At 34.4% G+C, this 25116-nt stretch overlaps 2 protein-coding genes and 1 long non-coding RNA gene across 6 annotated transcripts; 2 read left to right on the top strand and 1 right to left on the bottom strand.

Moving 5' to 3' along the window:
* Positions 1-809: 809 nt before the first annotated feature.
* LOC110008446 (uncharacterized) lies at positions 810-2976 on the bottom strand. Of its 4 annotated transcripts, none has more exons than XR_016049126.1 (5): positions 2650-2976; positions 2414-2512; positions 1572-1623; positions 1303-1443; positions 810-1191 (listed from the first exon to the last, which is right to left on the bottom strand). It is a non-coding gene; the product is annotated as an uncharacterized LOC110008446 (long non-coding RNA). The 4 variants fall into 4 exon arrangements; XR_016049129.1 differs by having other exon boundaries at positions 1063-1191; positions 1395-1443; positions 2650-2975; XR_016049127.1 differs by lacking the exon at positions 1572-1623 and having other exon boundaries at positions 2650-2971.
* Positions 2977-8330: 5354 nt separating this feature from the next.
* On the top strand, positions 8331-13800 carry LOC18447938 (nicotinamidase 1). Its single transcript, XM_006858022.4, has 5 exons — positions 8331-8526; positions 8759-8942; positions 9704-9837; positions 10653-10838; positions 13499-13800. The coding sequence occupies exons 1-5, from the start codon at positions 8386-8388 to the stop codon at positions 13577-13579; spliced, it is 726 nt and encodes a 241-aa protein (XP_006858084.1). The 5' UTR covers positions 8331-8385; the 3' UTR covers positions 13580-13800.
* A 6882-nt stretch (positions 13801-20682) lies between these two features.
* Positions 20683-22350, top strand: GDC1 (Ankyrin repeat family protein). Its single transcript, XM_006858021.4, has 2 exons — positions 20683-21046; positions 21956-22350. Exons 1-2 carry the CDS (start codon positions 20717-20719, stop codon positions 22211-22213), a joined length of 588 nt encoding a protein of 195 aa, XP_006858083.3. The 5' UTR covers positions 20683-20716; the 3' UTR covers positions 22214-22350.
* Positions 22351-25116: the final 2766 nt, after the last annotated feature.

Here is a 25116-nt window from a genome sequence, read left to right as displayed (position 1 = left end):
GTGAGTGTGAGTGTGAGTGTGAGAGTGTGTGTGTGCGTATGTGCGTGAGTGTGTGTGTGAGGGTTAGTGTGAGTGAGAGTGAGAGTGTTAGTGTGGGTGAGTGTGAGTGAGAGTGCAAGTGAGAGTGAGTGTGTGTGTGAGTGTGAGTGTGAATGTGAGTATGAGTGTGAGTGTGAGTGTGAGTGTTAGTGTGTGTGTTTGTGAGTGTGAGTGTGAGTGTGAGTGTGTGTGTGTATGTGTATATAGTTATGTGTGTGTCAGTGTGTGTGTGTGAGTGTGAGTGTGAGTATAAGTGTGTGTCAGTGTGTGTGAGTGTGAGTGTGAGTGTGAGTGTGAGTGTGAGTGTGAGTGTGAGTATTAGTGTGTGTGAGTGAGAGTACGAGTGAGAGTGAGTGTGTGTGTGAGTGAGAATGTGAATGTGAGTATGAGTGTGTATGTGTGTGAGTGTGAGTGTGAGTGTGAGTGTGAGTGTGAGTGTGAGTGTGTGTGTGTGCATGTGTATGGGTGTGTGTGTGAGTGTGAGTGTGAGTGTGAGTGTGAGTGTGAGTGTGTGTGTGTGAGAGTGTGAGTGTGAGTGTGTGTGTGTGTGAGTATGAGTGTGAGTGTGTGCATGTGTGCATGTGTGCGTGTGGTGTATGGTGTGTGTGTGTGTTAAGAAAAAGTTACTTAGAAAATTGCAAACCACAAGTAAAGCTCCAGAAAATTCACTCCATATTTGCATGAAAGAAGTAAGAGTGTGTGTATGTTAAGAAAAAGTTACTTAATAAAATTGCAAACCACAAGTAAAGCTCCAAAAAATTCACTCCATATTTGCATGAAAGAAGAAAGAGCAGTTCTATATTAGAGAAGAAAGAAACATTAAGCAAATCAAGCTTGCAAGATCAAGATCTCAAATATCAAATAACGTAAAGAGATCCACCTCGATGATAAGTTGCTTTCATGCTTGTTGATTTACAAGCAAACTCGATGAAGATGAAACTCATCAAAAATAATAAAACAAGTACAAATAAGATAAAAAATTTAGATGAACTATCATAATTGGGTATTTAGCATACCTTTCATCAAAAGAAGAAACCCATTCTTATGCTTAATTCCATACAAAGTAATATGGAATTTCGCCTAGGCTTATCTGATTAGAGGTGATAGCCAGAAGAAACAATCTCCTTCTTTAATGCTTGATTTTATTACTGTCTAGAAAATTGTATATGGAAGGAAAAATCATTCACAAGGGAGTTAATGATTCAAATGGTAAGAATTGAGAGGAAAATAATAAAAAAGGTTAGGGGGCATCTGTTCATTTACCTTATGGGCTGCAACAACCACCTGTTCATTGGCCAGTGAGAGGAAAATAATCAAAAGGAGGGAGGGGGGGGGGGGGGAATCTGTTCATTTACCTTATTGGCTGTAACAGCTCCCTGTGCATTGGTCAGAAGCTCCAAAACTCTTGAAAACCAAAAGAGAAACGCAATTTGAGATTTAAAGAGAGAGAGAGAGAGAATCCACTTCTTAAGGAAAGGGGGGAGAGAGAGGTGATTCTACAAGAAATAAATATGAATGGGTTCTTAACTGACCTTGTAACTGACCAGTTGATCAGAGGGAGAGGTTTCTTGTTATAAAAGAATTCTAGTCAAAAACAGGAATTGGAGTGTTAAAAAAGCTTCGTTAGAAAGAGATAAGAAATGCGAAATTAGGCCGAACCAAAAGAACAATTGGCTGTGGAAGAACACTTGAGACCACAAAATAAAAAAAACTGAGCCAGTTAAATCCTAAAACTAAATCTGGAAATCTTTCTCTAGAGCACAACCAGGAAATCTTTCTCCAAAGCACAACCAGATAAAGAACAAGGGCATCTAAGAATAGTGGTTGTGAGCTCAAAAATATGAAAAACACTGAAAACCCATTTTAGGTTAGAACAAGTTTTAGAAGAAGAAAGAACCCTTACATAGAGAATAAAAAATAAATCCTAGTAGTCATGTCTCTGCTACTAGAGCCATGGAACATAGATTCTTTAAAAACATGGAAAAACAAAGAATAAATGGCCATGGAAGAATCGTGAGGCCACAAAATAAAACAACTGAGCCGATGAAAACCTAAAACTGATTAAGGAAATTTTCCTCAAAATACATCAGATAGAGAAGAAAATAACACTAAGTATTCTAAGATTTCTAACAGAATATTTTAAAAGAAACTGATTATGAATCAATTTTGTGAAAATTTCACAGAATCAGTTGCAAATGAACCTCTGAGTCAAAAACTCAAATTTCAGAGAATTCACACTAGAATATAAAAATTTCCTGCGAGTCAAAAAAATTTCCTTCCTGATGAAAGAAACAAACTAGATTCGACACGAGCAAGCAACTAAAATTTCAGAGAATTCACCATAAAATAAAGAAACCCTAAAACGATCTATTACCTCTGATTAAGGGCACTATATTCTCGATTGTTGCCATCTCCTCTTCCAACTTTTGCCAAAAAACAACAGCTCCAAAACTCAAATTTCAGAGAATTCACACTAGAATATAAAAATTTCCTATGAGTCAAAAAAATTTCCTTCCTGATGAAAAAAACAAACTAGATTCTATACGAGCAAGCAGCTAAAATTTTAGAAAGTTCACCATAAAATAAATAAACCCTAAAACAATCTATTACCTCTGTTTAGGGGCACTACATTCCTGGTTGTTGCCATCTCCTCTTCCAAATTTTGCCAAAAAACAACAGCTCCAAGACCGGATATAACAAAAGAAAATAAAAAAGGGACATGGGTTAAAAAATTATGGTTTCTGCTACTGTGAGAAGAGTGAACTAAGAAGAGAGCCAGAAAAAACCAGTCCTATCTCCCTCTCTATCACTAACCCTTCTTCTCTCTATTCTTCTGCCTCCTCTCTTCTTTGTCTCTCTTCTTCTCTCTATTCTTCTGCCTCTTCTCTCTTCTTCTCTTTTTCTCTCTCTAAGCTCGTTAAGTTTGGTTTTCAAATGGCATTGTTCTTATCTGGTCGAGATATATAAGGGCCCGTTCTCAACGGTCATTTGTTTGTGACGGTTGGATTTGGTTTTTCCAATGGTTGGGACATTGGACTCTGCCGAAACACATCCAACGGTTCGCAACTTCTTGCAAAATTCTCTCTCTCTCTCGCCCTCTCTCTCTAGGTAACATTGGCTGGCATATATAGTAAGACCCAGTTTCTATGCGGCCAAGCACACATACGTCGAAATACGGGCCTCTTGATAAATCTATTTTTGAGATGGGTTTTAAGATTTAATTTTTAGGGACTTGTAATTTTTAATATGGAGATCATTAATATGAAAAAATAAATAAGTTTTAAAAACTAAAATTAATAATTCTAATAAGAAAATATTTAGACCGTTAGTTTGTATTATTTTATATTCATCTTTAAGATGGATGCTTTACACATTCTGGACCGCATAAGTAGAAATGCGGTCCAGTCTATATGAAACAATTTTCCACATGCTAATTATGGAGACATAGTAATTAGAAAGGGAAAGGGTTTCTACGAGTCATAGGACTCGCATATAGAGATGAGTCATCTCTTAAAAATTCATTTTTGAGATAAATTTTAGACCTAATTTTTAAGGAATATATAACCTTTAACATGGATATCATGAATTTATTGGGAAAAAAAAAAATTTAAAAAGTTGAAACAGATAATTTTACGAATGAAATATTTAGACCATTGGTTATAACTTTTTTTGAGAGAAACTACCCATATGAATCCATCTTTAAGATAGATGTTTTATGCCTCTGGGAATACAAATTTAAGAATTTGTCCCCTGGTGCATACAACAACTTTCCAATCTGAAGATGGCGATACCTCAAACAAAAATAAATTTGAGAAAAGGAAAAAAGAATAGAAATCTAGAAAAGATGTGGTCCCTTCCACATAGACATAGAAGGGACCTACAACGGTACTCCTGTAGGTGTACAACATACTTGTATTTCCTGGAGTACAAGACTGATTTATTTGATATAAATTTCAGGAGAAAAAAAATGAGTTCCTTCGCTTAGATTTCACAATCAAAAGTGAACTAACTTGAAAGTTCATTTCTTTTATATAAATTTTAAGAGAAAAAAAATGAGTTCCTTTGCCGATTTCACAATCAAAAGTGGACTAAGTTAAAAGCTCAAATTATATCTTAGCTCTTTTTCCCTTAAGAGTCAAACTATTTAGAGATTTTTAAGAAATTTTGGTAATTTTTAAAAATTTTTTGGAGCAAGAATATGAGGTTTTTTTATTTATTTGGGGTACATTCCAATCAATGAGAGCTTGTGGAGGCCCCACGTACTACCAAGTGGCTATAGGGTGACACACGACACCTCATGGAACCCACATGCCTCTGACATAAAACCCCTTTAGGTGTCTTTCCTTGGAATTTGTGTGTTTTAGCATAAGGAGTTTTATATAGTTTAAATGAAAAATAGTTCTATTACTTAAGTGAGTAATTTCGCCACATGCTTTAATTGACACTCATGTAGTTTTTTTTCACATGTGTCTAGGGTTGAGGATACATCATGAAATTTTGGCTTAGCCCCTAAGTCTTGGATGATAATCATAGTATAAATCACATTTTGGTGTGGCATCATCTATTGGCTAAGGTCAGGTGAAATTTTTGAAATGGCTTCATTTCCTTTTGAGCAAATATAGCTATGGCCATTTGAGTTCTTTATGGTGTCTAGCCCACTTGATGCTCCTTACTTAAGGTAATCCCCATAGCCTCTACTCTTTTATTTTTAGAGTATTTCTTCTGTCTTTTTATTGTTGTAAATCTATGATTACAATAAAAATTTTGTCCTTTTAGTCTCGAGTGTTTGTGATCTTTGATTACCTTGTAAAACTATGCATCCACACCACGTAATATGCATAGTCTAGTTTTCAATCTTGAATTTAGACACCACTTTCTCTACCATTTTGTTAATCTAATTTCTCTGAGAATTATATGAGATATTTCATGCATACTAGCAAGCATTTAGTGATTCTTTCAATGCCCCATCATAAGATGTCTATGCTCATTGTTTTTATCAACATTATCATCAAAAGTACATTTATGTCTCTCATTTTGAAGCTAATAAAGTGGTTAATAATTGAGCATAAGCTTCCCATCACATAAGTGAGACAAGCCCTTTGTATCACAGTCGTCTGTGCTGTCATACATGCGACAAAATTAAGACCCTAAAAGGTCCGCTTATGTGATCTTGGCACAAAGGGTTTGACAATTGGCTTCCCCTTGATAGTTTTTACTTATTTGTTGTACTGTTGAGTTTTTAAATGTTTTGTGGTATGGAGAGTTGATTATGTAATGTTTGGAGTTGGTTTATATTGTTGAGAAAACTATATGCGCTTAATGTTGTCAAATTTGCATCGGAGTCGTCTTCAATTTGGTGAGAAAATGAAACAATTCCGTGCTTTAGCCGATCGGGGGAAGACTTCAAATATTTTTAATTTAATAAATAAATTAGATATATATCTAAAAAAAAAAAAATGAAAAATAAAAATTTCAAAAAAAAGAAAAAATATTTTTTTATAGATATTTCTTTGCTTAGGCCGAAGAGGCCAAGCTTCAGCAAAATCGGTTTGAATCATACCCAAATTTGATTGAAGCGGCCCAAATCTAACTGAAACGGCAGTACCAAGCTTCGCTTTACTTCGGTCTGGTCGCTCTGAAAAATGTGCAGCATTAATTTAAAATGTTTAAAGAAAACATCATGACTCCTAATGAACTACCAGAGAGCAAACACATTCGGGGCCAAATTCACCCATGTATTCCATATCATAGAAATACAAGCTTTACCTATCATACTGAGAGCGAAAGAGTTCCAAAGGCTTGAACCTATGTTGCCACTTACATTAGCTTGAAAGCTAAATTCGGGCCTTGAAGCCTATACATATGATTCTAGGAAAGGAAAATATACAAACACACATCAAATAAATCAATACCAAGGCCATCATGAGCCTATATACCTGACAATATGCAGGGGTATTATATGTATGGTCTGCTCATTCGATATCAAGCTTCTCGTGAGTCTAAATTTAATAGATTCTCTCTCTCTCTATCATATTATTGCAATGTAGCAGCAACAACAGTGGTACTACTGGGCTAATCCTTGACTTACTGCAAATACAATCACTCTCTTCTATCTCTCTCAATCATGCAAATATCATCAAAGAGTGTGTATGCTCAGTCTCTCTCTGAGCTGAACTGATCCAATCTTGTCAATCCAATGAAATTGAAGTCCTTTCCTCATCAAGAATCCAGGTTTATATAGTCATTCAATAGTTGATAAGCATAAAAGCTTATCATGTTTATCCATTTGTTGATCACATGCCTTCATCTTTTATAATTGAGCCATAGATGATAACCATGTAGCTTTGTTTGAATGTGAATGCTTTCATAGATGGCTTTGTTGATAACTACATGCTTGGTCAATGCTCATCTTATTTGACATTTGAATTCGAATTCGAAGCTCTAAGATTCAGCAGGAACACTGTGTAAGAAAAATAAGGGATTTTGTTATTTCGTATCCATCGTCGATTAAGCTGTTGCAGCCCAGTTCTACCATGTCTGCATATTTCTTCTATCTCTTCTTGGTGGTGAACCCTTTGGTCATGAAAGTTGGAGAGATTGTAGAGAACCTAGAGACGAACACAATGGTCCAAGTTTCGCTTCAAATGGATTATATATAAGAGAGATATCATTCAATAAAGTGGACCCTTCGCTGCTAGAACTTACGTCAGCCGGATTAGTGATTTCGTACTCAGGAGAATCATCTCTTATGTCAGAGAGATGGCGTATGCTAAAAAGCCCGGATCTTCCATTTGTCAGAGATAGCAATAGTAAATAACTTCCAAATCACATAGCACTAGCAGAAAGTCAGACACCCCGTTCTAGTTGGTTGGTCTCTTCCTCATCCAAATCACTTTAAGTTAAATGTTGATGGGCCTTCATTCTAGAATCCTAGACTTAGAGGTGGTGGAGGCATTTTTAGAAGTGATGATGGCTCCTTTATTACTGCATTTATCAATCCCTTTAGAATAACATCAAATAATTTGGTGGAGTTTCATGTCTTACAAGCATGGATGGACCTGGCTATCCAGTTTAATTGTTTCTATTTATGGATCAAGAGTGATTCATTATTGTTAGTTAATATAATACTCGATTGTTGCAAAGCTCTATGGGCGCTCAATATTGTTGTTGCTAATTGCCTATTATAAGCTTTCTGACTGTGTTTGGTCCTTAGTCCACATTTATCGTGAGGGCAATATGGTGGCGTCAATATAGTGACATACACTTGCTAAGAAAGTTAGAGCTTTCTCAGATGCTACTATTTGGCGATCTAGAATATCGGATTTTCTTTCTCTTGCATTATTTCATAATGCGGCACAAATGCTCTACTGTAGGGTTGTAACTTTATGAGTTGTATTTTCTTTCATTATTAATGAAAAATCGGGTAGAAGACCTTCTCTCCCACTAACTTACCCAAAAAAAATTTATATTTTTAGAGAGAGAATATGAGAGAAATGAGAGTTTAAAGATTGAGTTTTTAAATAGAGAGATAAAGAAGAGGAAACTACAAAAAATGTGCACGATGAGACCATATGGTTTCTTTAGAACAGGGACAAAACATTCAATTTACCCTACTGCAACAAGGAGAGACCCATAAAAATAATAACTTTGGATGAAGTTTTTATAAGGCCTAGGTTTTATGAAAATAAAATAAAGCCTGACCTAAATTTCTCTAAAATCAATTTCTAACCCCAACAATAAAATTTGAAACTCAACAAATAAAAGAGATATTAAGAATGCGTGAACACTTATTTTTAGGATAATAATAAACTATCTAAATAATTTGTTACAAACTTCCAATACTTTATATAAACTTTTTTCTAAAAATAATATCATACTGCCCTTTTTAAGTTGACAATGGGTCCGAGACACTTAGATTCCTGATGCAAATTTTTTTAAATTGACAATAGGTGCGAGCAAGTTGGATTCCTACTCCAAACAAATAATGGTAAAAGAGAGTACTAATTCTCCACATCCCAAAGAAAGGAGAATCACAGTTATGAACTTAGCCAAAGAAAACAAAACCATGAACAATTTAATAGTAAAACATTGACCTGCACACCAATGGCACAAAGCCACCTTGCATGTATGGACAAAGAGATTCGAACCTTTTTACTATTAGCACATCTTACTTTCCTGAATTCCTGATATTGTACAGAGGAGCTATCAATTTTTTCCGAGGTACCAAAAAAGGTGTCTTGAATTTGAAATTTGGACCTTATATCTGGTGCTATATATCAATGGCCTTCTTTGTTCGAGATTGAGAGAGAGAGAGAGAGAGAGACAGAGACAGAGACAGAGACAGAGATGGTGGCCCCTGTTTTTGATCTTTTGAAGGCTGAACTTCCATTGCAGGAGGAGTCCTTTTTTATCTCTCCAAGTAAAAGGACTGGTCTTGTGCTTGTCGACATTAACAATGGTTTTTGCACCCCTGGTGCTGGTAATCTGGTAAGCTATCAACATTGCATTTTTTTTTTATTTTTTTTTATTTTTTGACTTTTTTTTTTCATGTAACACAGCTTTCATCTTTGATGGGTAATTTCAAACTCATGGTCTGATTAGTTTTGGGATTTGGGACTTATTTATTTGAGGGGAGGAGCTTGTTTTCTACTTTTGATGGATTCTTGTTTGTAATCTCTTTTTATCTCTCAGTTTTTTCTATTTTTTGGTGAAATTGCAGGCTCCCAGAGAGCCCAATAAACAAATTTCAAGAATGGTGGATGAGAGTGTAAGGCTAGCAAGGATTTTTAGTAAGAAGAAGTGGCCCATGCTGGCTTTTCTCGATACCCATCACCCCAATAAGCCTGAGCTTCCATATCCCCCTCACTGTATAGCTGGATCAGGAGAAGAAAATCTGGTTCCAGGTACCATATATTTTTGTTTTCATCAGAAATTTACAGTTCTTTTTGCATTATAATTTATGATGATTTACTATTGGGAAACACCCGATACTAATCTTATGAACTAGCCAAATTGCGCAAACTCTTATTCAATGTTTTTTAACTCCATTTGGGTCCAGTACTCACCCTGGCCCGATCCGAGCAACTCAGTGAGTACACTCGAACTCTGCCAAGTACCGCACAAGTAAAAAAAGGTTAAAAAAAAAAAAAAAGAAAATAAAAAAAGTTAGAAATCAGGAAAATGTAAAAAAGTAATAGAATTCTTTAGAAATCCAAAGAATTACATAAAAGATGGATCATTCAAAATTTTGGTTTGTACCTTGAAATATTCAGGAAAATCAAAAAATTGCAGTATGTTGAGAGAAAACTTCCTAAATCCCAAAAAAAACGTTATGAATTATCTAAAAATTTATTTCTAAATCATTTTATTTTTTTTAACAAAAATTAGCATTTCAGTCATTTTAAATGGAGGCTACTTGGCCCCTGGGACTGGCCAAAGCCAGTCGCTCGGCTGAGTCTGAGTGAACTTGACTGAATCATGAAACACTGCTCATATTTATGCATGCTCAATGATTTCATATTAGCCAGTTGCCAGTGACTGCACTTGAATACAACTGATGAAGCCATGGCACTGTTCTATTCTACAGAGAAAGAACTTGTAAAGAAATAATACTTGCTGTGGATTTTTACTTAAGTACTAAGTAATCATATCGCTTGTTTTGCAGCCTTGCAATGGTTGGAGAAGGACCCAAATGTCACAATTCAGAGAAAGGATTGTATTAATGGATTCATTGGTTGCATTCAAAATGATGGTACTAATACCTTTGTGGATTGGGTGAAGGCCAACATGGTCCAGGCTGTGAGTTTTTGTTGCTCAGTCATCATTTATTCAGAGCTGTTTATGTTATACAAAAAGTTTGAAGGTTCCGTTGAAATTGTTTTCTTTTCTCATTAATGGTTTCATTGGTTGCATTCAAAATGATGGATCTAATAGCGTTGCAGATTGGGTGATGACCAACATGGTCTAGCTGAGATCTTTTGTTGCTCAGTCATCTTTTATTAAGAGCTGTTTATATTATACAAAAACTTGAAAGTTCTATTGAAATTGTTTTATATGAGTCAATAGAAATTGTCTGTTATCTTCCAGAAGTTATTAGCTGAGAAGTTATCCTCATTCGCACATAATTTCATCAGTCATGAGAAATCAATACTGCCTAATTTCATATATTTCCAAGAATTGATGACGCAAGTTAAAAAACGCACAAATTTTACTGAGGTTTGATAAACTTGATTGAGACATCCAAAATTTATTTGAAACACCCAGAAATCTTGAGAATTATCAATAAGAATTTACTTAAGATATCCATTATTGTCTTGGATTTCATTGATCCTTTCATATTTGATCATTTTTTCATCTTCCACTTGTTTTTGTAATCAAGCATGGTTTTCATCTTTTAGATGCATTCTCCTTTTACATTTTCAGTTTTGTTATTGGTCATTGGTGTATTGCACATTGCAGAAAGTAGTTAAATGAATGTAAGTTTGGGTTTTTTAATGTTCCAAAGAACAGTTATCCTGCTTAAATAGTACATGTTTGACCATCTGATAAAGCATTGGAGATGCCAATACTGGTTCTTTAAACGTACTTTTCATTTTTCTTTTTTTTCCTTTCAGATATTGGTGGTAGGGATATGTACAGATATATGTGTTTTCGACTTTGTTGCGGCTACTTTATCTGCTAGAAACTGTGGCTTGCTGCCCCCTTTGAAAGATGTTGCTGTGTATTCTAATGGATGTGCAACTTTTGATTTCCCCTCGAGCATTGCTCAATCTATTAAAGGATCTAACCCCCATCCACAGGTACTAATCATAAGCCTAAGCTCTTTGTAGATTGTCTTAGCTTGAAATGTCTAATTTATTCTCTTATACATTTTGCTTGATGTGAGCTTAACTAGATTCTCCTAAAGAATTTTGGATTCTATTTTTACATGGTTGATTTTGCTCAATTTGAATGTTATCAGAGATGTGTATCAGAATAAAAATACTAGGTTTCTCCTAAAGAAGTTAATGAACTTGATAACTTCAATGAAGGAAATAAAAGTAAAGATGGGACTTAACTTTGGTATGGTTCTCACAGAAATGCTACTTCCAAATTTATTTTTATAGATTCTATTACTGATGAATGCATGGCTTGTGAGACTTTGATTTTAGTGCTTGTAGTTTAGATGTCACTTTGGCTGTGGTAATTGGACAAATTGACCTTAAAAACTAATTAAAATTTGTAATGATTCATAAGATAACTGCGTAAATTTTCAACATGGTGAAACAAGTTGGATTGAATAACCTATTAGTCAGATTCATGATGCATCCACCCCACATATTCCCAACTAACAATGCTAAGGGAGTCTCTCTCAGTAATCGATGGGCTTAGGGATCGCATAAAATGTCCAGATAATATCCATCCTTCAATGAGCTAAAGCCCCCATATAGTTGTCTATTAGAGACGACCACTTTGACAGAGATGTGATAAACACCAAAGCCCTTAGAAAAGCCTCTGTTCCCCACTCTGCTATGCACATATTAAATTGGTTCCCATTGTACTTTTTCAGTGTTCTCCTCGTTGAAGTATTTCCTTAAAGAGAAACAAATACATGAGATGAGAGGGAATAAGGAATGTCCTCCTTGTACCATGTCAAAACTACCCAAAAGGACTTTTTATAGCCTCTTTCTAGAGTTTTAGCAGGATGTGGCTATGTAGCCTCCTTTGCTCAGTTCTAGCAATGGTTTGCTACAGTTGGTAGCACCTCCTCCGCTGTCAGATGTGAACAACACATGACGGGGGTGAGTTTATACTTTTGGACTTGTATTTTCTTTTGAAATCATTATGCTGTGTAATTGGATAAGGGAAAGTAGTCTGTGCTGGCATTTGGGTTTGCTACAGCTGGTAGCACCTCCTCGGCCGTCAGATGTCAACAACACATGGCTGGGGTAAGTAGTTCTTTTGCTCAAACTCCATCAAAAATTTTTGATGGACTTTAAGCAAGGAAGGACATATCCCAACCATCCTTTGTTGACATTGGACCACTGGAGAGGTGCTAGCGAACTGTAGCAAACCAATTTCGAACATTGTATACAAATTCCAGAAAAAAAACTTGCAATATCTGACTCAGCCAATAGTGAATTGGGGCCATTTCTTAGTTAAATGGGCCAATTGGCCAAAAAAGAAGAAATGGTTCATCAAATACTTCCTTTTAGCATCTGCCATTCTGATATTATGCAGTAATGTATAGTAAGCTTGCAAACTCTTTGATAATTTTAAGGAAAAGTATGCAAAGAGACTAGTTATATTTAATACAAAGAAGTCACAGTCAATCTTATCCATCAGATTTCAAATCAAGTGGTTATGAGTGTGTCATTGACTAGACTCAAAGTTCAAAAAAGAATCTCAAACGTGGTGCATGCCTCAAGCCATCCAATTTGATATCTAATGGCTCGGAGCAATTGTGACCTCCCTGTAACAAAGAGAAATGATCTCATTGTATACAATCCCTAATATTAATATTCTTGTATAGACGTGCTTATCTGGGAGGCATTGCATATGTACTTGTTGTGTATGTGTGTGCAGGCGTGCCCGCAAGAGCGTGAGAGAGAGAGAGAGATTTCAATCAGTTATGGAAGTATGGTTTTTTTTTTCAAACTAATGCCTTCTACAATGGATTGGCCTTCTCAGTAAAGGCCTTGAGTGCCTCATGCTACAAAGATCAATAGAGCAATCATAGGGTTGCTCTTCATAAGAATATTACTATTTCACTCTTTTCTTTCTCTATAGGCTTCGGTAATATTATAGTTAGTAAATGATATCTCAAAAAATTACTTAGGTACTTTCAAGAAATTAAGCCTTAAATGGTAATAAAAGATATTAAGCTGATGAAAGAGCGTAGACTAGCTTGATTTACTGATGAAATAACACTATTGAAAGTGATTTAGTATGAAAGCAAATTCATGCTTGGAAATTAGCTATTACTTCCTAAATTATCACTTAGTTGATATAGAAGGCAACAAATTCTCGTTAACTAGTTATTATGTTCCATCGAATCATATATTTTTCTCTTGTAAAAGTTTGTGAGTGACTTGCAGTAGGCAATTCCATGTTATGTGAGTAACTTGCAGTAGGCAATTGCATGTTATCATTGCTTTGCTAATATGAGGCGATACTGGGTCCATATAAACATGCAACAAGCTTCAAGTGAGCACTCTATATGAGTGTCAGCATGTACATTGACATTTAACTCATGCTTATCTAGAATAGTAATAATCATAGGTTCTAAAACAGAGACAAACTGAGGCCAGTTCAGAAGTTTGCTTTTCAAAATCTAATATTGTGTGAAGTACTAAGGCTGGGATATTTTGAATTCACTTGTCTGGAAAAGGTTTGTAAGCTTGAATGAAGCAGAAATATTTTGGATATGTGAATTTGATCATCTTGAAGTCTTACCGATGAATATGTGATTGTTTTGTAGGAAACCATGCACCATATGGGTCTCTACTTTGCCAAGTTAAGGGGAGCCAAGATTGTGAAGGAAGTCTCGGTTCCAAATTAATCTCTATGATAATCAATATGTGAAATATGTACACTTTTAAGTGTTTATGAAATAATCCCTAATTCCCTATGCTAAAGTTATATGAGATATCTAAATATCATGTAATAGAGTGCTTCGCAACAAAGAGCTTGCTTTATGCTTCAATGAAATATGGTTTGTAGCAAAAGATGGATGTTCATATCAATGAAATAAAAGATGGATCCTATATAGTTTGATGTATTCATCATGTGTTTCTTACTGCAATGTGCTCTATATTGAGATGGAAAATATTGATTATATGACAACATGTAGCAGTATAATAATCAATAAAAGGACAGTGTAGCAAGGAGTGCTAAAGAATCAGATGGTTTGGCGATTCTGGGCTGAATCACCTAGATCTCCCCGTTTTCCACTTTTTAATTCTATTTTTTGTTAAATATAATCCTGTCTGACTAGAACTTGCCCGAGTCTGACATGGGGGCTAAGATAATTGAATCCTATACAGTATTGTTGTTAAAATTTGTTCGATTAAACTAGGATTCCTCATCGATTTGGCTAAAGGCTAGAAATCGAAAAGTTCCTGAAATTTGTCAAGTAAAATTGAAAACGATAGATACGGATTTGGGGCAATTTTTATCCAATTTGAATGGCATTTATGATCTACAGAGATTTAATTATCATATAAATTAAGGATATTTAACTTTCACTTCGTATTTATTTTTCTACAAATTTTGATTTGCATGAATGTACCACATATTTTAGGGTTCCGCCATACCAATCTATTCTTAAATTTGAATCAAATTTCTTGAAATTTGATTGAAAATGATCATAGTGAACCTGTATTCAGATCCAATACAACGGATAGAATTGAAAACAACATGGATTTTGGGCCATAATGCAAACCGATTTTGGGGATTTTGAGAAATCGTATTTTGAAAATTAATAATTTTTTAATAAAATTGGAGCTTTTGATATATATAGTTCATTGATGCATATGGTGTGTGATTCAATATGTTTTTCAGTTTTTAAATTGTCGAACTTTTGATATTATTATTTTCCATTTTTTAGGAGAAAATATTTTCTTGACAATCTTTTTTAAGAGAAAATTTCACAAAATCCGTTATACTTTGTGTTATTACCAATATACTAAATAGTTTTGCGTATTACATAAATATCTGTTTTTAATCTTTTATAACGAATTTTTTTTTTAAAAAACCACTTTACCCTTTTTTGGATCTTGAACATCCGAATTGGTGGGATTTTTGGATGTTCATCATCCAAATATAGGCCTAAAGTTAAATGTTAAATTTCCTATCTTCGGATGCTGAACATCTGAAATTAAGGAATTTTCGGATGTTCAACATCCGAAAATACCCCATTAGTGTAACATTAAGTATAACATTTCGGATGTTGAACATCCGAATTTAAGAGATTTTCGGATGTTCAACATCCGAAAACAGAGAAGACGAAGATTTATTTAACTATCAGGGTATTTTCGGATGTTGAATATCCGAAAATCTCTTAAATTCGAATGTTCAACATCCAAAAATGTTATACTTAACGTTCAACAATCGTGGTATTTTCGGATGTTAAACATTCAAAAATCCCTTAATTTCAGATGTTCAACATCCGAAAATAGGAAATTTAACGTTTAACTTTCGGCCTATTTTCGAATGTTCAACATCTGTAAAAGGGTAAATTGGTCTTTTTAAAAAAATTACGTTATAAAAGGTAAAAAACGGACATTTATGTAATAATAGAAACTATTTGGTATATCCGTAATAACACAAAGTATAATAGATTTTTATGTAATTTCCCTTTTTTTAATGCCGTAACATTGAAATTTATAAGGGGTTTTATTTTCATTTTTAATCATATGATAAGCAAGTGTTTTCTAATATTTTTTTGGGAAATTATCGCTAATATACCCATATTTTCAAGAAATTGAAAAAACCCCTCCAACTTTGCAAAACCTCACCCACACCTGTTTTGCCCCATTTTCGTAAAATTTCGGACGAAAATACCCTTTAAGCTAGTCGTTGTACCGTAAAAACAATTACGATATTTTTAATACCGTAATCTAGATTGGTCAATCGATATAATTAAGAAGAAAAAAAACCATTACGGTACTTTTAGTACCGTAATGGTTTTAAATAACATTACGGTAGTATCTCCAAGATAAGAAAAAAAAAAAAACCATTACGGTACTTTTAGTACCATAATGGTTTTAAATAATATTACGGTACTAAGAGTGTTGTAATGCTCCAAGATTAGTCAATCAATATAATTAAGAAAAAAAAAAAAACCATTACGATATTTTTAGTACCGTAATGGTTTTAAATAATATTACGGTACTAAGAGTACCGTAATGCTCCAAGATTAGTCAATCGATATAATTAAGAGAAAAAAAAAACCATGACGGTACTTTTAGTATCGTAATGATTTGAAATAACATTATGGTACTAAGAGTACCGTAATGCTTCAAGATAAAAAAAAAAAAAAAAACCATTACAGTACTTTTAGTACCATAATGGTCTTAAACAACATTACGGTACTAAGAGTACCGTAACCGAAATGAGCATTACGGTACTCTTAGTACCGTAATGTCTTTTAAGGCCATTATGGTCACAAAAAGACCATAATGGTCCAAAGTCCATTGGAATTCCAATGGACTATGGACCATTACGGTCTTTTTGTGACCGTAATGGTCTTAAAACACATTATGGTACTAATAGTACCGTAATAGCCCAAGATTAGGATGAATCGATAATTAAGAAAAAAAAAACCATTACGGTACTAAGAGTACCGTAATGAGCATTACGATACTCTTAGTACCGTCATAAAATGAGCGTAATTGTTTTTACGGCACAACAGCTATCGTAAAAGGCATTTTCATCCAAAATTTCACGAAAATGGGGCAAAAGGGTGTAGGTGAGGTTTTAGGAAGTTGGGGGTTTTTTTCCAATTTTTTGAAAATACGGGTATATTAGCGATAATTTCCCTTTTTTTTTAAGCATGTTTATTACAATTTTATAATTAATAATTATACATATACAACCAAATCCAACATTTTATTTATTAATTTATTTGTAGTATAAGTTTTATAATGTATTGTTTTTTTCTATAGTTGTAAATAAGATTTTTTAAATTAGATGATATTTAAGTCAAAGTTTAAATTTATTTTTATTTATATAGTAAAATAATTATAAAATATAAGCCAATAATGCTAATTCCAATGCATTAGGTAGGTTGTGATAATTTTGATTGAGTAAAGAGAACTAATAAATGTTTGAAGTGATAATAATTTCACTTTATAAAGGGTATTATTTTTTAATCTTATATGAAACTATTTTTTAGTATTTTTTTGAATAAATTTGAAGCTATATTATATTATTATATTATAATTAATAATTATACAGACATCTAAAAAGAAAAAAAAGGTCTCAATATTCACGTATTTTTATAAATAATGAAACTACATAGTGCAACACCCTTTTAAAAAAAAAAAAAACTTAAAAGACTATTTTAAAAAATTAGTGATTTTTTGAATTTTTTAGGCCAAAAACTGACCGATCTAGCCAATTCTCCAATCAGGATAGCTGATCTACTTATCCGACACAGTTTTTGGTGCCTGATCCAGTTCACCGACCCATTTTTTTTAAGGATACGATTTCTATGCGACCAAACTGTATATTATAGAAATGTGGGCTTGGCAAATAATATATTTTTTAAATGTAATTTGATCCTAATTTTTAGAGGATATATAATCCTTAACATGGAGATCATGAATATGGGGAAAAAATTTTGAAAACTAGGAATAATATTGATATTAAGAAAACATTTGGACCGTTAGTTATACTTTTGGACCACATTTTGTAGCAATGCAGTCCAGCCAGCGTGAAACAATTTTCTTTTTTTTAAACCTTAGATTGAAATATTTATGAGAATCAATATGCATTTATTAAGGGGAAAACGATAATGGATGGTGTATTGATAACACATAAATGTATTCATGCAAGAGTAGTAAGTGGTATGCCCGGATTTCTTATCAAACCGAATATGGAGAAGGCTTATGACATAGTAGAACGGGGAATCCTTGATAAAATCTTGCACATAATGAGTTTTGGTATTAATTGGAGGAAATGGATTTTTGGGTGTTTTTCAACTGCTCATTTTTCCATTCTGGTGAATGGTAGCCCCAAGGATTTCTTTAAAACCACAAGAGGTCTTAGACAAGGGGATCATCTCTCCCCTTTCTTATTTACCTTTGTTGGCGAGGCCTCTTATTTAGCCTTGTTGGTGAGGCCTTGAGTCGATGATTAACAATTTAGTTCATCATCAAGGTTTTTTTGGTTTTCAAATAAAAAGTGAGGGGCCTACTATCTCTCGCTTACAATATGCTTATGATATAATTTTATTTTGTGGGGCAGATATATATAAGATCATGACTATACGAATGTTTCTTAGATGTTGCGAATTTTCTTTTGAGCTCAAAGTAAATTTTGAAAAAACCTCAATAATTGGTGTGGGTTGCCATGATGTCGTGGTCAACTATCTTGCTCAAATTTTGAATATGTCGTGGTCAACTATCTTGCTCAAATTTTGAATTATAAGAAGTTCCAATTACTTACCTGGGAATACCTTTATCTGATTGCAGGTTGCCAAAGGCCATATCGGACCATGTTGTTAAAAGGGCAAACTAGAAACTAGACATATGGAAATCGAAACACTTATTTCTTGGGGGTAGAGTTACTTTGATAAAGTTATGCTTATCTAATTTGCATATTTATCGGATGTCTTTATTGTGTATTCCAAGTGATATTATTAAACAATTGAATAAATTAATGAGTTTTTTGTGGGGCTCTGATAAGGATGTAAAGAAATATCATCTGGTCAGTTGGGATAGAATTTGTACTCCAAAATTGGCAAGGGGTTTGGGCATTAGAAATTTAAAATTTATGAATTAAGCTTTGCTAGCGAAATGGTAGTGGCATGTAATACAAAATGATAACTGCTTATGAAAGGATGTACTTCAGGCTAAATATGGTTGGGATCCTTGCAATCTGATTATTGCTCATGGACAAAGGGGATAACAATCATATATGTCGAGGGCTATATATTCTATGAGGCGTTTTGTTCTTTCAAATTCGAGATGGGTAGTTGGAAAGGGAGATTCAGTACTGATTTTGGATTCTAAATGGGCTTCAGATATATCTTTTAGATGGTTATATCCAAATATTTTTCTAAGATGTCCTCCTGTGGCTAAGGTTAATGAGATGGGTATTAAAGAAGACTGATTTGTAGTATGGAATATGAACTACCTCTATAACCGTATCCTCAATATTTTGGTGAATCAATATGTTGACATTCTCAAGTCGTTGGATCGGTTTCATATATCTGATTCAGCAAAGGATATGGCTCTCTGGGAGTTAGAAACACATTGCAGTGAAATCAGTATATAATATATTAGGGAAATGACCTTGTAAGACCCTCCCATACTCATATGTGTAGTACTCCAAAGGATCACTATTAAATTTGGCACAAATCTCTAGAAAAGTCAAGTCTCACACTCTTGTGATAACTTTTTTAGAGATCTGTACCAAATTTAATGGTGATCCTAAGATCCTACATACATAGGTGTGGGAGGGTCACGTAGAATCACTATTCAATTTATTATTCCATGACAGGGTAAGGTGGACTCAAACTACTCTAAAGGACATCTGGAAATGGCACATACCCCAAGGTAAAAGTTTTTATATGGATTATGCCTCAAAAGAAAATACTAATGATTGACAACTTAAGGAAAAGAGGGAAGATTATCATTAATGTTTGACATTTCTGCAAACAAGAAGTCGAAATTGTTGATCATCTATTTTTGCATTGCCCTTTTACCTCTCACTTATGGTATTGGGCAATGCAAAAAATAGATGTGGCTTTACCTATCCCATCCTTGGTTAGTCACTTAATGAGTCAACTGAAGATTCTAGGGATACCAAAGATAGGCATTATGTTATGGTATATTTTGAGGGGTACTATTATATGGGAACTTTGGTTGGAAAGGAACATGTGTCCCTTTGATGGTATGGCTATCGGGTTGGCTAAATTACAAAGAAAATTTAATTTTTCTGCGTGCAGTTTGTTTAGTATTACAAAGGAGAGTTGAGAAATTTCAAGGAACGATGTTGAATTAAACTTCACTAATTTGGTCATGCAAAGCACTCTTCAGATGAGACGACGGTGTAATTGGAACCCACCAGCAATGGGATGCATAAAAATAAATTTTGATGCCTCTTCTTTTGGAAATCCGGGGCCTTCAGGAGTTAAGGGTGTATGTCACAAATACGAAGGTCAGATAATTTTTTGTTATGTTGTGCTTTAATGCAATGGTTACTGCTAATCATGTGGAATATAAATATTTGCTACAAGGATTGTGGATCTATAGGAAGAGAGGTATGGAGCAAAATCTAATCATTGTGCAATCACGGAGGTCATGCGATGGTTACTGCTAATCATGCGGAATTTGAATATTTGCTACAAGGATTGCGGATCTATAGGGAGAGAGGCATGGAGCAAAATCTAATCATTGAAGGAGAGTCTCACAATGTCATTAATTGGTATAAAGGTTTGTCAAGACCTCTTTGTAGCTTTTAACCTTATTATACAAAGTGATTGAGTTATTTTCTGGTATTACTGTTGTCTTTCATCACGTTTATAGAGAAACAAATTCTATTGTTGATGATTTAGCCAAAAAAGAAATACCAATGACATCTTTATCTGTAGGGATTGTATATAATGCGATCATTTGCCTTTAGTACATGAATGTCACAATTACTTACAACTATATGATGTGAAATCTGATACCTTGAGTGTTTCATAAAATTCAATAAAATTTTTTTTAAACTATGAGTTTAATCAATGAAATAAATACAGCCATCCAATTTCACATCCAATAGTAAAAATTACACATCCAATAGTAAAAATTAATTGCGACGACCTTGTATATAAAGTAAAAGGTCTCATTATATACTTTTCCTTATATTTATCGTTAGTGTAATTTTTTTTGTTGTAATTTCTTTTACTTCTGATAATACCCGTTACTCTTGTCAGAAACAAAGAAACAAAGAAATATTCAGGGGCTTTCTGGTCATTTATGAGATAATGGATAAAATGAGCTCAGTTTCTCCCCAAATCTCGCTAGCTCAAAAGACGAGCTCAGAGGAGAGAGAGGTGATGGCACTAACACAGTCCCCTGCATTTCCTCCGCCCACAACTACCTTTCGCGCAATAAGATTGAGCTCCCCATTTTTAGGGTTTAAGAAATTGGGTTACTTCCAAGCCAACAAGATCACTGTTAATTTGGGTGCAAGAAGTAATGGCTCCAGAGCCACTTGCTGGTTCAAGTTTGGAAAGAACGGTGTAGATGCTGAGGGAGCCGGAATCTACGGTAGCCAGAAGCGCGACGATTTCGACAGAGACGATGTGGAACAGGTATAGTTAATTCTCACATTTAGCCCCTTCTTCCTCTCTCTATATTTTTCTTTTTCTTTTTCTTTTTCTTTTGGTATTTCTCACATTTTGCCCCTTCATCTATTCATACACTCTCCACCATTATTATTTTTGTTTTCTCTGCATATTTAAGCAGTGCAACCTCCGAAAATCTCCTTTTTCTTGCGATTTCCAAATGTTCTTGAAATATTTTTTGTTATCTTTTAGTGGGTTAATGCTTCTAAAAATGGTTTTAAGGAGATTCTAGCTCCAAATCTTCACTATTTTTTGTAAATTCTATTCATAAAATTCATGAGATTATGGGACGAGCCTCCCTATCTCTGTCTCTCTCTCTCTCTGTCTCTTTCTCGTAAAGAATGAAAAAAGAAACACAGCTTTCCAGTATACCGTAACAATCTTTTCTTCTTTTCATTACTTGGGAATTTTTCATTTACATGTGAATTTTTCAGACTATAAAAAAAGCATGTTTGGTTCGCGTGAAAATGTTTTCACATCAAAAAAAATCTCTGGTCAAAGTGTGGGATTGGTGCCAAAAGGTATGAAAATATTTCCCACTTGAACGCATGAGAGAATTTTTTCTTGTCAAATTTTTGCACGCTAACCAAACGTGCCATAAGTTTGTTTTTTGGTTGTATGAATGTATGGTACTTAATTAATGATATGTTGTGGGAATGAACCATATGTTGTAGGTTTTTACTTTATTTAGTCTTTGATTAAAACCTCTCAGCAAGAAAAACTCAATGGAAACAATCATTACATCCATAGGAGTTCCATAGATCAATCAAGTTATTTTCTTCTTTCTATAAGAAGCAGACAATGCCTTTTCATGAAGTTTAGGGTTAATACTCACTTGTTGGAAAGAAAATTGGGTGGTTTTCTTTGTATTTGCAGTATTTCAACTATATGGGGATGCTTGCGGTGGAGGGCTCATATGACAAAATGGAGGCTCTATTGAGCCTAGACATACACCCTGTTGATATATTGTTAATGTTGGCTTCCTCTGAGGGGGATAAACCCAAAATAGAGGAGCTTCTGAAAGCAGGTGCAAATTACAATGTGAAAGACATGGATGGAAGGACTGCTCTTGATAGAGCAGCTTCCGATGAAATTCGACAACTCATTCAAGGTTTCTCAGTTAAGATGTTGTAATAACAGTGATTTCCACAATAAAATTGTATCTCAGGTTTCTTTTTGTGATAATAGAATCATATGCTTTTGTATGGTCTGTTTCTTTTGGTGTCTTTGATGACTGTGTGGTGGCTTCTTAATGGATGGATTCTGCAAAATTCAAGGTGTTTTTGAAGAACCACATGAAGTTTTGTTTATCCTAATCTTCTTCCTATTCTTCCTCTTATGTTAGAGAAGAGTTTACTGCTTTTTTTTATATGATTTGGCTACTGTAACTGTGCAAAGATGAACTAGAATCAAGAACAGTTGCTTATTCAAAATATTAGCGGTGATTTAGACAGGCCAAATGGTTTGGGCACGTCAAGAGGCTTTACATTGGCATAATGTTTTTTCATTTTTTAATGTGTGGGCATAATATATATATATAGGAAACGATTGTATACGCGATGTCGCGTAGGTGGCTTGTTGACGCCAACAGTTCTGATCGCGCCCCTCAAATGGATGGTCCACTTCAAAAAGCTTCTCTCTCCTCGGGAGCATCTTCTGCAGCTTGCCCCCAAGACAAGCTTCTTACTCAGGGCCACCAACTACACTCAAAACGGTCTCTCTCCCCCTAGTTGAAGCACACGCCTTTCTCTCTCTCTCATCACGCCCCTCTCTGTGAACCTGAAGCACGCTAGCCCCCTCTCTGCCCTGCCCTATCTCTCTCTCTCTGCAACTTTCCCTTTCCCTGCAGCTTGCCCCCAAGACAAACTTCTTACTCAGGACCACCAACTACACTCAAAACAGTCTCTCTCTCTCTAGTTGCAGCACGCACCTCTCTCTCTCTCTCATCGCGCGCCTCTCTGTGATTCTGAAGCACGCCCGGCCTCTCTCTCTCTCTCTCTCATCGGAAGCCTGCCCCTCTCTGTGAAATCTGAAGCACGTTATTTCAAGTATGGATGTCATTTTACTTATACTTCTTATGGATGCCATGTTACATGCCATTTTATATCATTTTACTAATATTCTTATGGATGCCATTTTACTTATGCTTTTTATGGATGAGTGATGTCATTTTAGTGATGCTTTCTTATGGATGCCATTTTGTTGCTTATGAATGAGTGATATCATTTTAGTGAAGCCTTCTTATAAATGCTATTTTATTATGGATGAGTGATGTCATTTTAGTTATGATTTCTTACGAATGAGTTATGCCATTTTAGTGATGCTTGCTGATGGATAAGTGATGCTTGCTTACCGAGAGAGGCGTGTGCTTCAACTAGAGAGAAAGAGAGACCATTTTGAGTGTAGTTGGTGGCCTGAGTAAGAAGCTTGTCTTGGGGCAAGCTGTAGAAGATGCTCTCGAGGAGAGAGAAGCTTTTTGAAGTGGACTATCCATTTGAGGGACGCAATCAGAACCGTTGGCGTAAACAAGCCACCTGCACGACGTCGCGTATACAATCGTTTCCATATATATATATATATATATATATATATATATATGTATATATATAGATATATATATAATGCAACCATATTAAAAAAACCATAGTAGATATATTTGTTTGTTTCAATTTTTTAGATGTATATTCTTTTCATTCTAAATAATAATCACAAAAAATAAAATTTGGAAAAAACGCTCTAAAAAGTGTTTTTCTAACCCAATTAATATGAGCCGTCCATTTTATCGAGATGATTAGATATATGCATCAAAAGGATTTTTTATTCTCAAAATTTTTAAATAGTATTATCATCATTAGATTAATAATGCTAAAAAAGAAAAAAGTGATTTTGAATTTATCAAGACTTAGATCTTGAAATTCATCGAGTGGATAGTTGAGATTTATTGTTAGAGGGTACTAATTTTTACCATATCTAAGGTGCAAATTGATTTTTTTTTTTCCCATAAGATTGATTATGAAGATGAAGAAAATGTGTGTAAAATTTAGAGTCATACAAATGCTAAAAACATGGTTTTTTAAAAGTGTGGTTACATTATACTATGATACAACCATTGCATGAAATCATTGCTCATATATATATATATATATATATATATATATATATATATATATATATATATATATATATATATATATATATAAAAAGAGAGAGAGAGAGAGAGGTGTGGTTTGCATAAAGTTGCAACTTTAAACAATCAAATGAAAGTGCTTCTCCAAACTTTGTCATAAGAAGCAATTTTAGTGTCAACAAAAAATCTTTGGTTGGCCCGAGAATCTATTTTCATCTCTAAATATAAAAATTTTTAAATTCCAAAAATAGTTCAAATCAAATAGATTTATAAACGCATAAAAATCTTGAAAATGCAGTCTTGATAATGTATTGTTTTTTAGACAAAAAATCTGTTTTTTTCTTTCTTTTTCTTCATATGCATTCATCTCAATCAATTAGATGGTTTTCCAACATCAAAATAGCCTTTTTCGATGGATTTTGAGGTGCACATAATTCTATAATATAAGGCATCAACTGGCCAGGCTCAAGCCCAAAAAAAGCCCGAAAAATTGAGGCCTGACTGGAAATTTATGGTTACAGGCCAGGCCCCGGATATGCCTTATTAAGGCCCAGCCCGAAAGTGTCTTTTGGGTTGAGCTTGGGCGGACCTAAATATAGCCTGACGTGGCCCAATTAGAAGCCTTTTTTTTTTTTAAAGAACTCTGTTTTCTTATTTTGTAATGGTCTTTTGGGGTTATGTACTCACTTTCTCTCTCTCTGTAATGGTTTTTTGGGTAACCTCTCTCTCTCTCTCTCTCTCTCTCTCTCTGTAATGGTTTTTTGGGTTCACTTGTCTTGCAATGGTCTTTGGGGGGATTTCGAGTAAAGAGAATCCTCTTCTTTTTGCTGCCTTTTATGTGGTTTTCTCTCTACCTGTCTCTGTCATTTCCAGTTCCGGGCTTTTCGGGTTGGCCTATTTGAAGCCGGCC

This window comes from Amborella trichopoda, chromosome 2, assembly GCF_054954075.1.
Source record: "Amborella trichopoda isolate Santa Cruz 75 chromosome 2, AtrichopodaSantaCruz75HAP2 v2.0, whole genome shotgun sequence".
In the NCBI taxonomy this organism is placed as follows: Eukaryota; Viridiplantae; Streptophyta; class Magnoliopsida; order Amborellales; family Amborellaceae; genus Amborella; species Amborella trichopoda.
Note: the sequence above shows the minus strand (reverse complement) of the source record. Positions and strands in the feature narration are given on the sequence as shown.

Bases quoted from the DNA above. Each gene is read 5' to 3' on its own strand.
- LOC18447938 (XM_006858022.4), top strand. From the start codon at position 8,386: ATGGTGGCCCCTGTTTTTGATCTTTTGAAGGCTGAACTTCCATTGCAG. The intron at 8,943-9,703 runs GTACCATATATT...CTTGTTTTGCAG, and splicing joins AGAAGAAAATCTGGTTCCAG to CCTTGCAATGGTTGGAGAAG. The intron at 9,838-10,652 runs GTGAGTTTTTGT...TTTTCCTTTCAG, and splicing joins AGGCCAACATGGTCCAGGCT to ATATTGGTGGTAGGGATATG.
- GDC1 (XM_006858021.4), top strand. From the start codon at position 20,717: ATGGATAAAATGAGCTCAGTTTCTCCCCAAATCTCGCTAGCTCAAAAG. The intron at 21,047-21,955 runs GTATAGTTAATT...TTGTATTTGCAG, and splicing joins ACAGAGACGATGTGGAACAG to TATTTCAACTATATGGGGAT.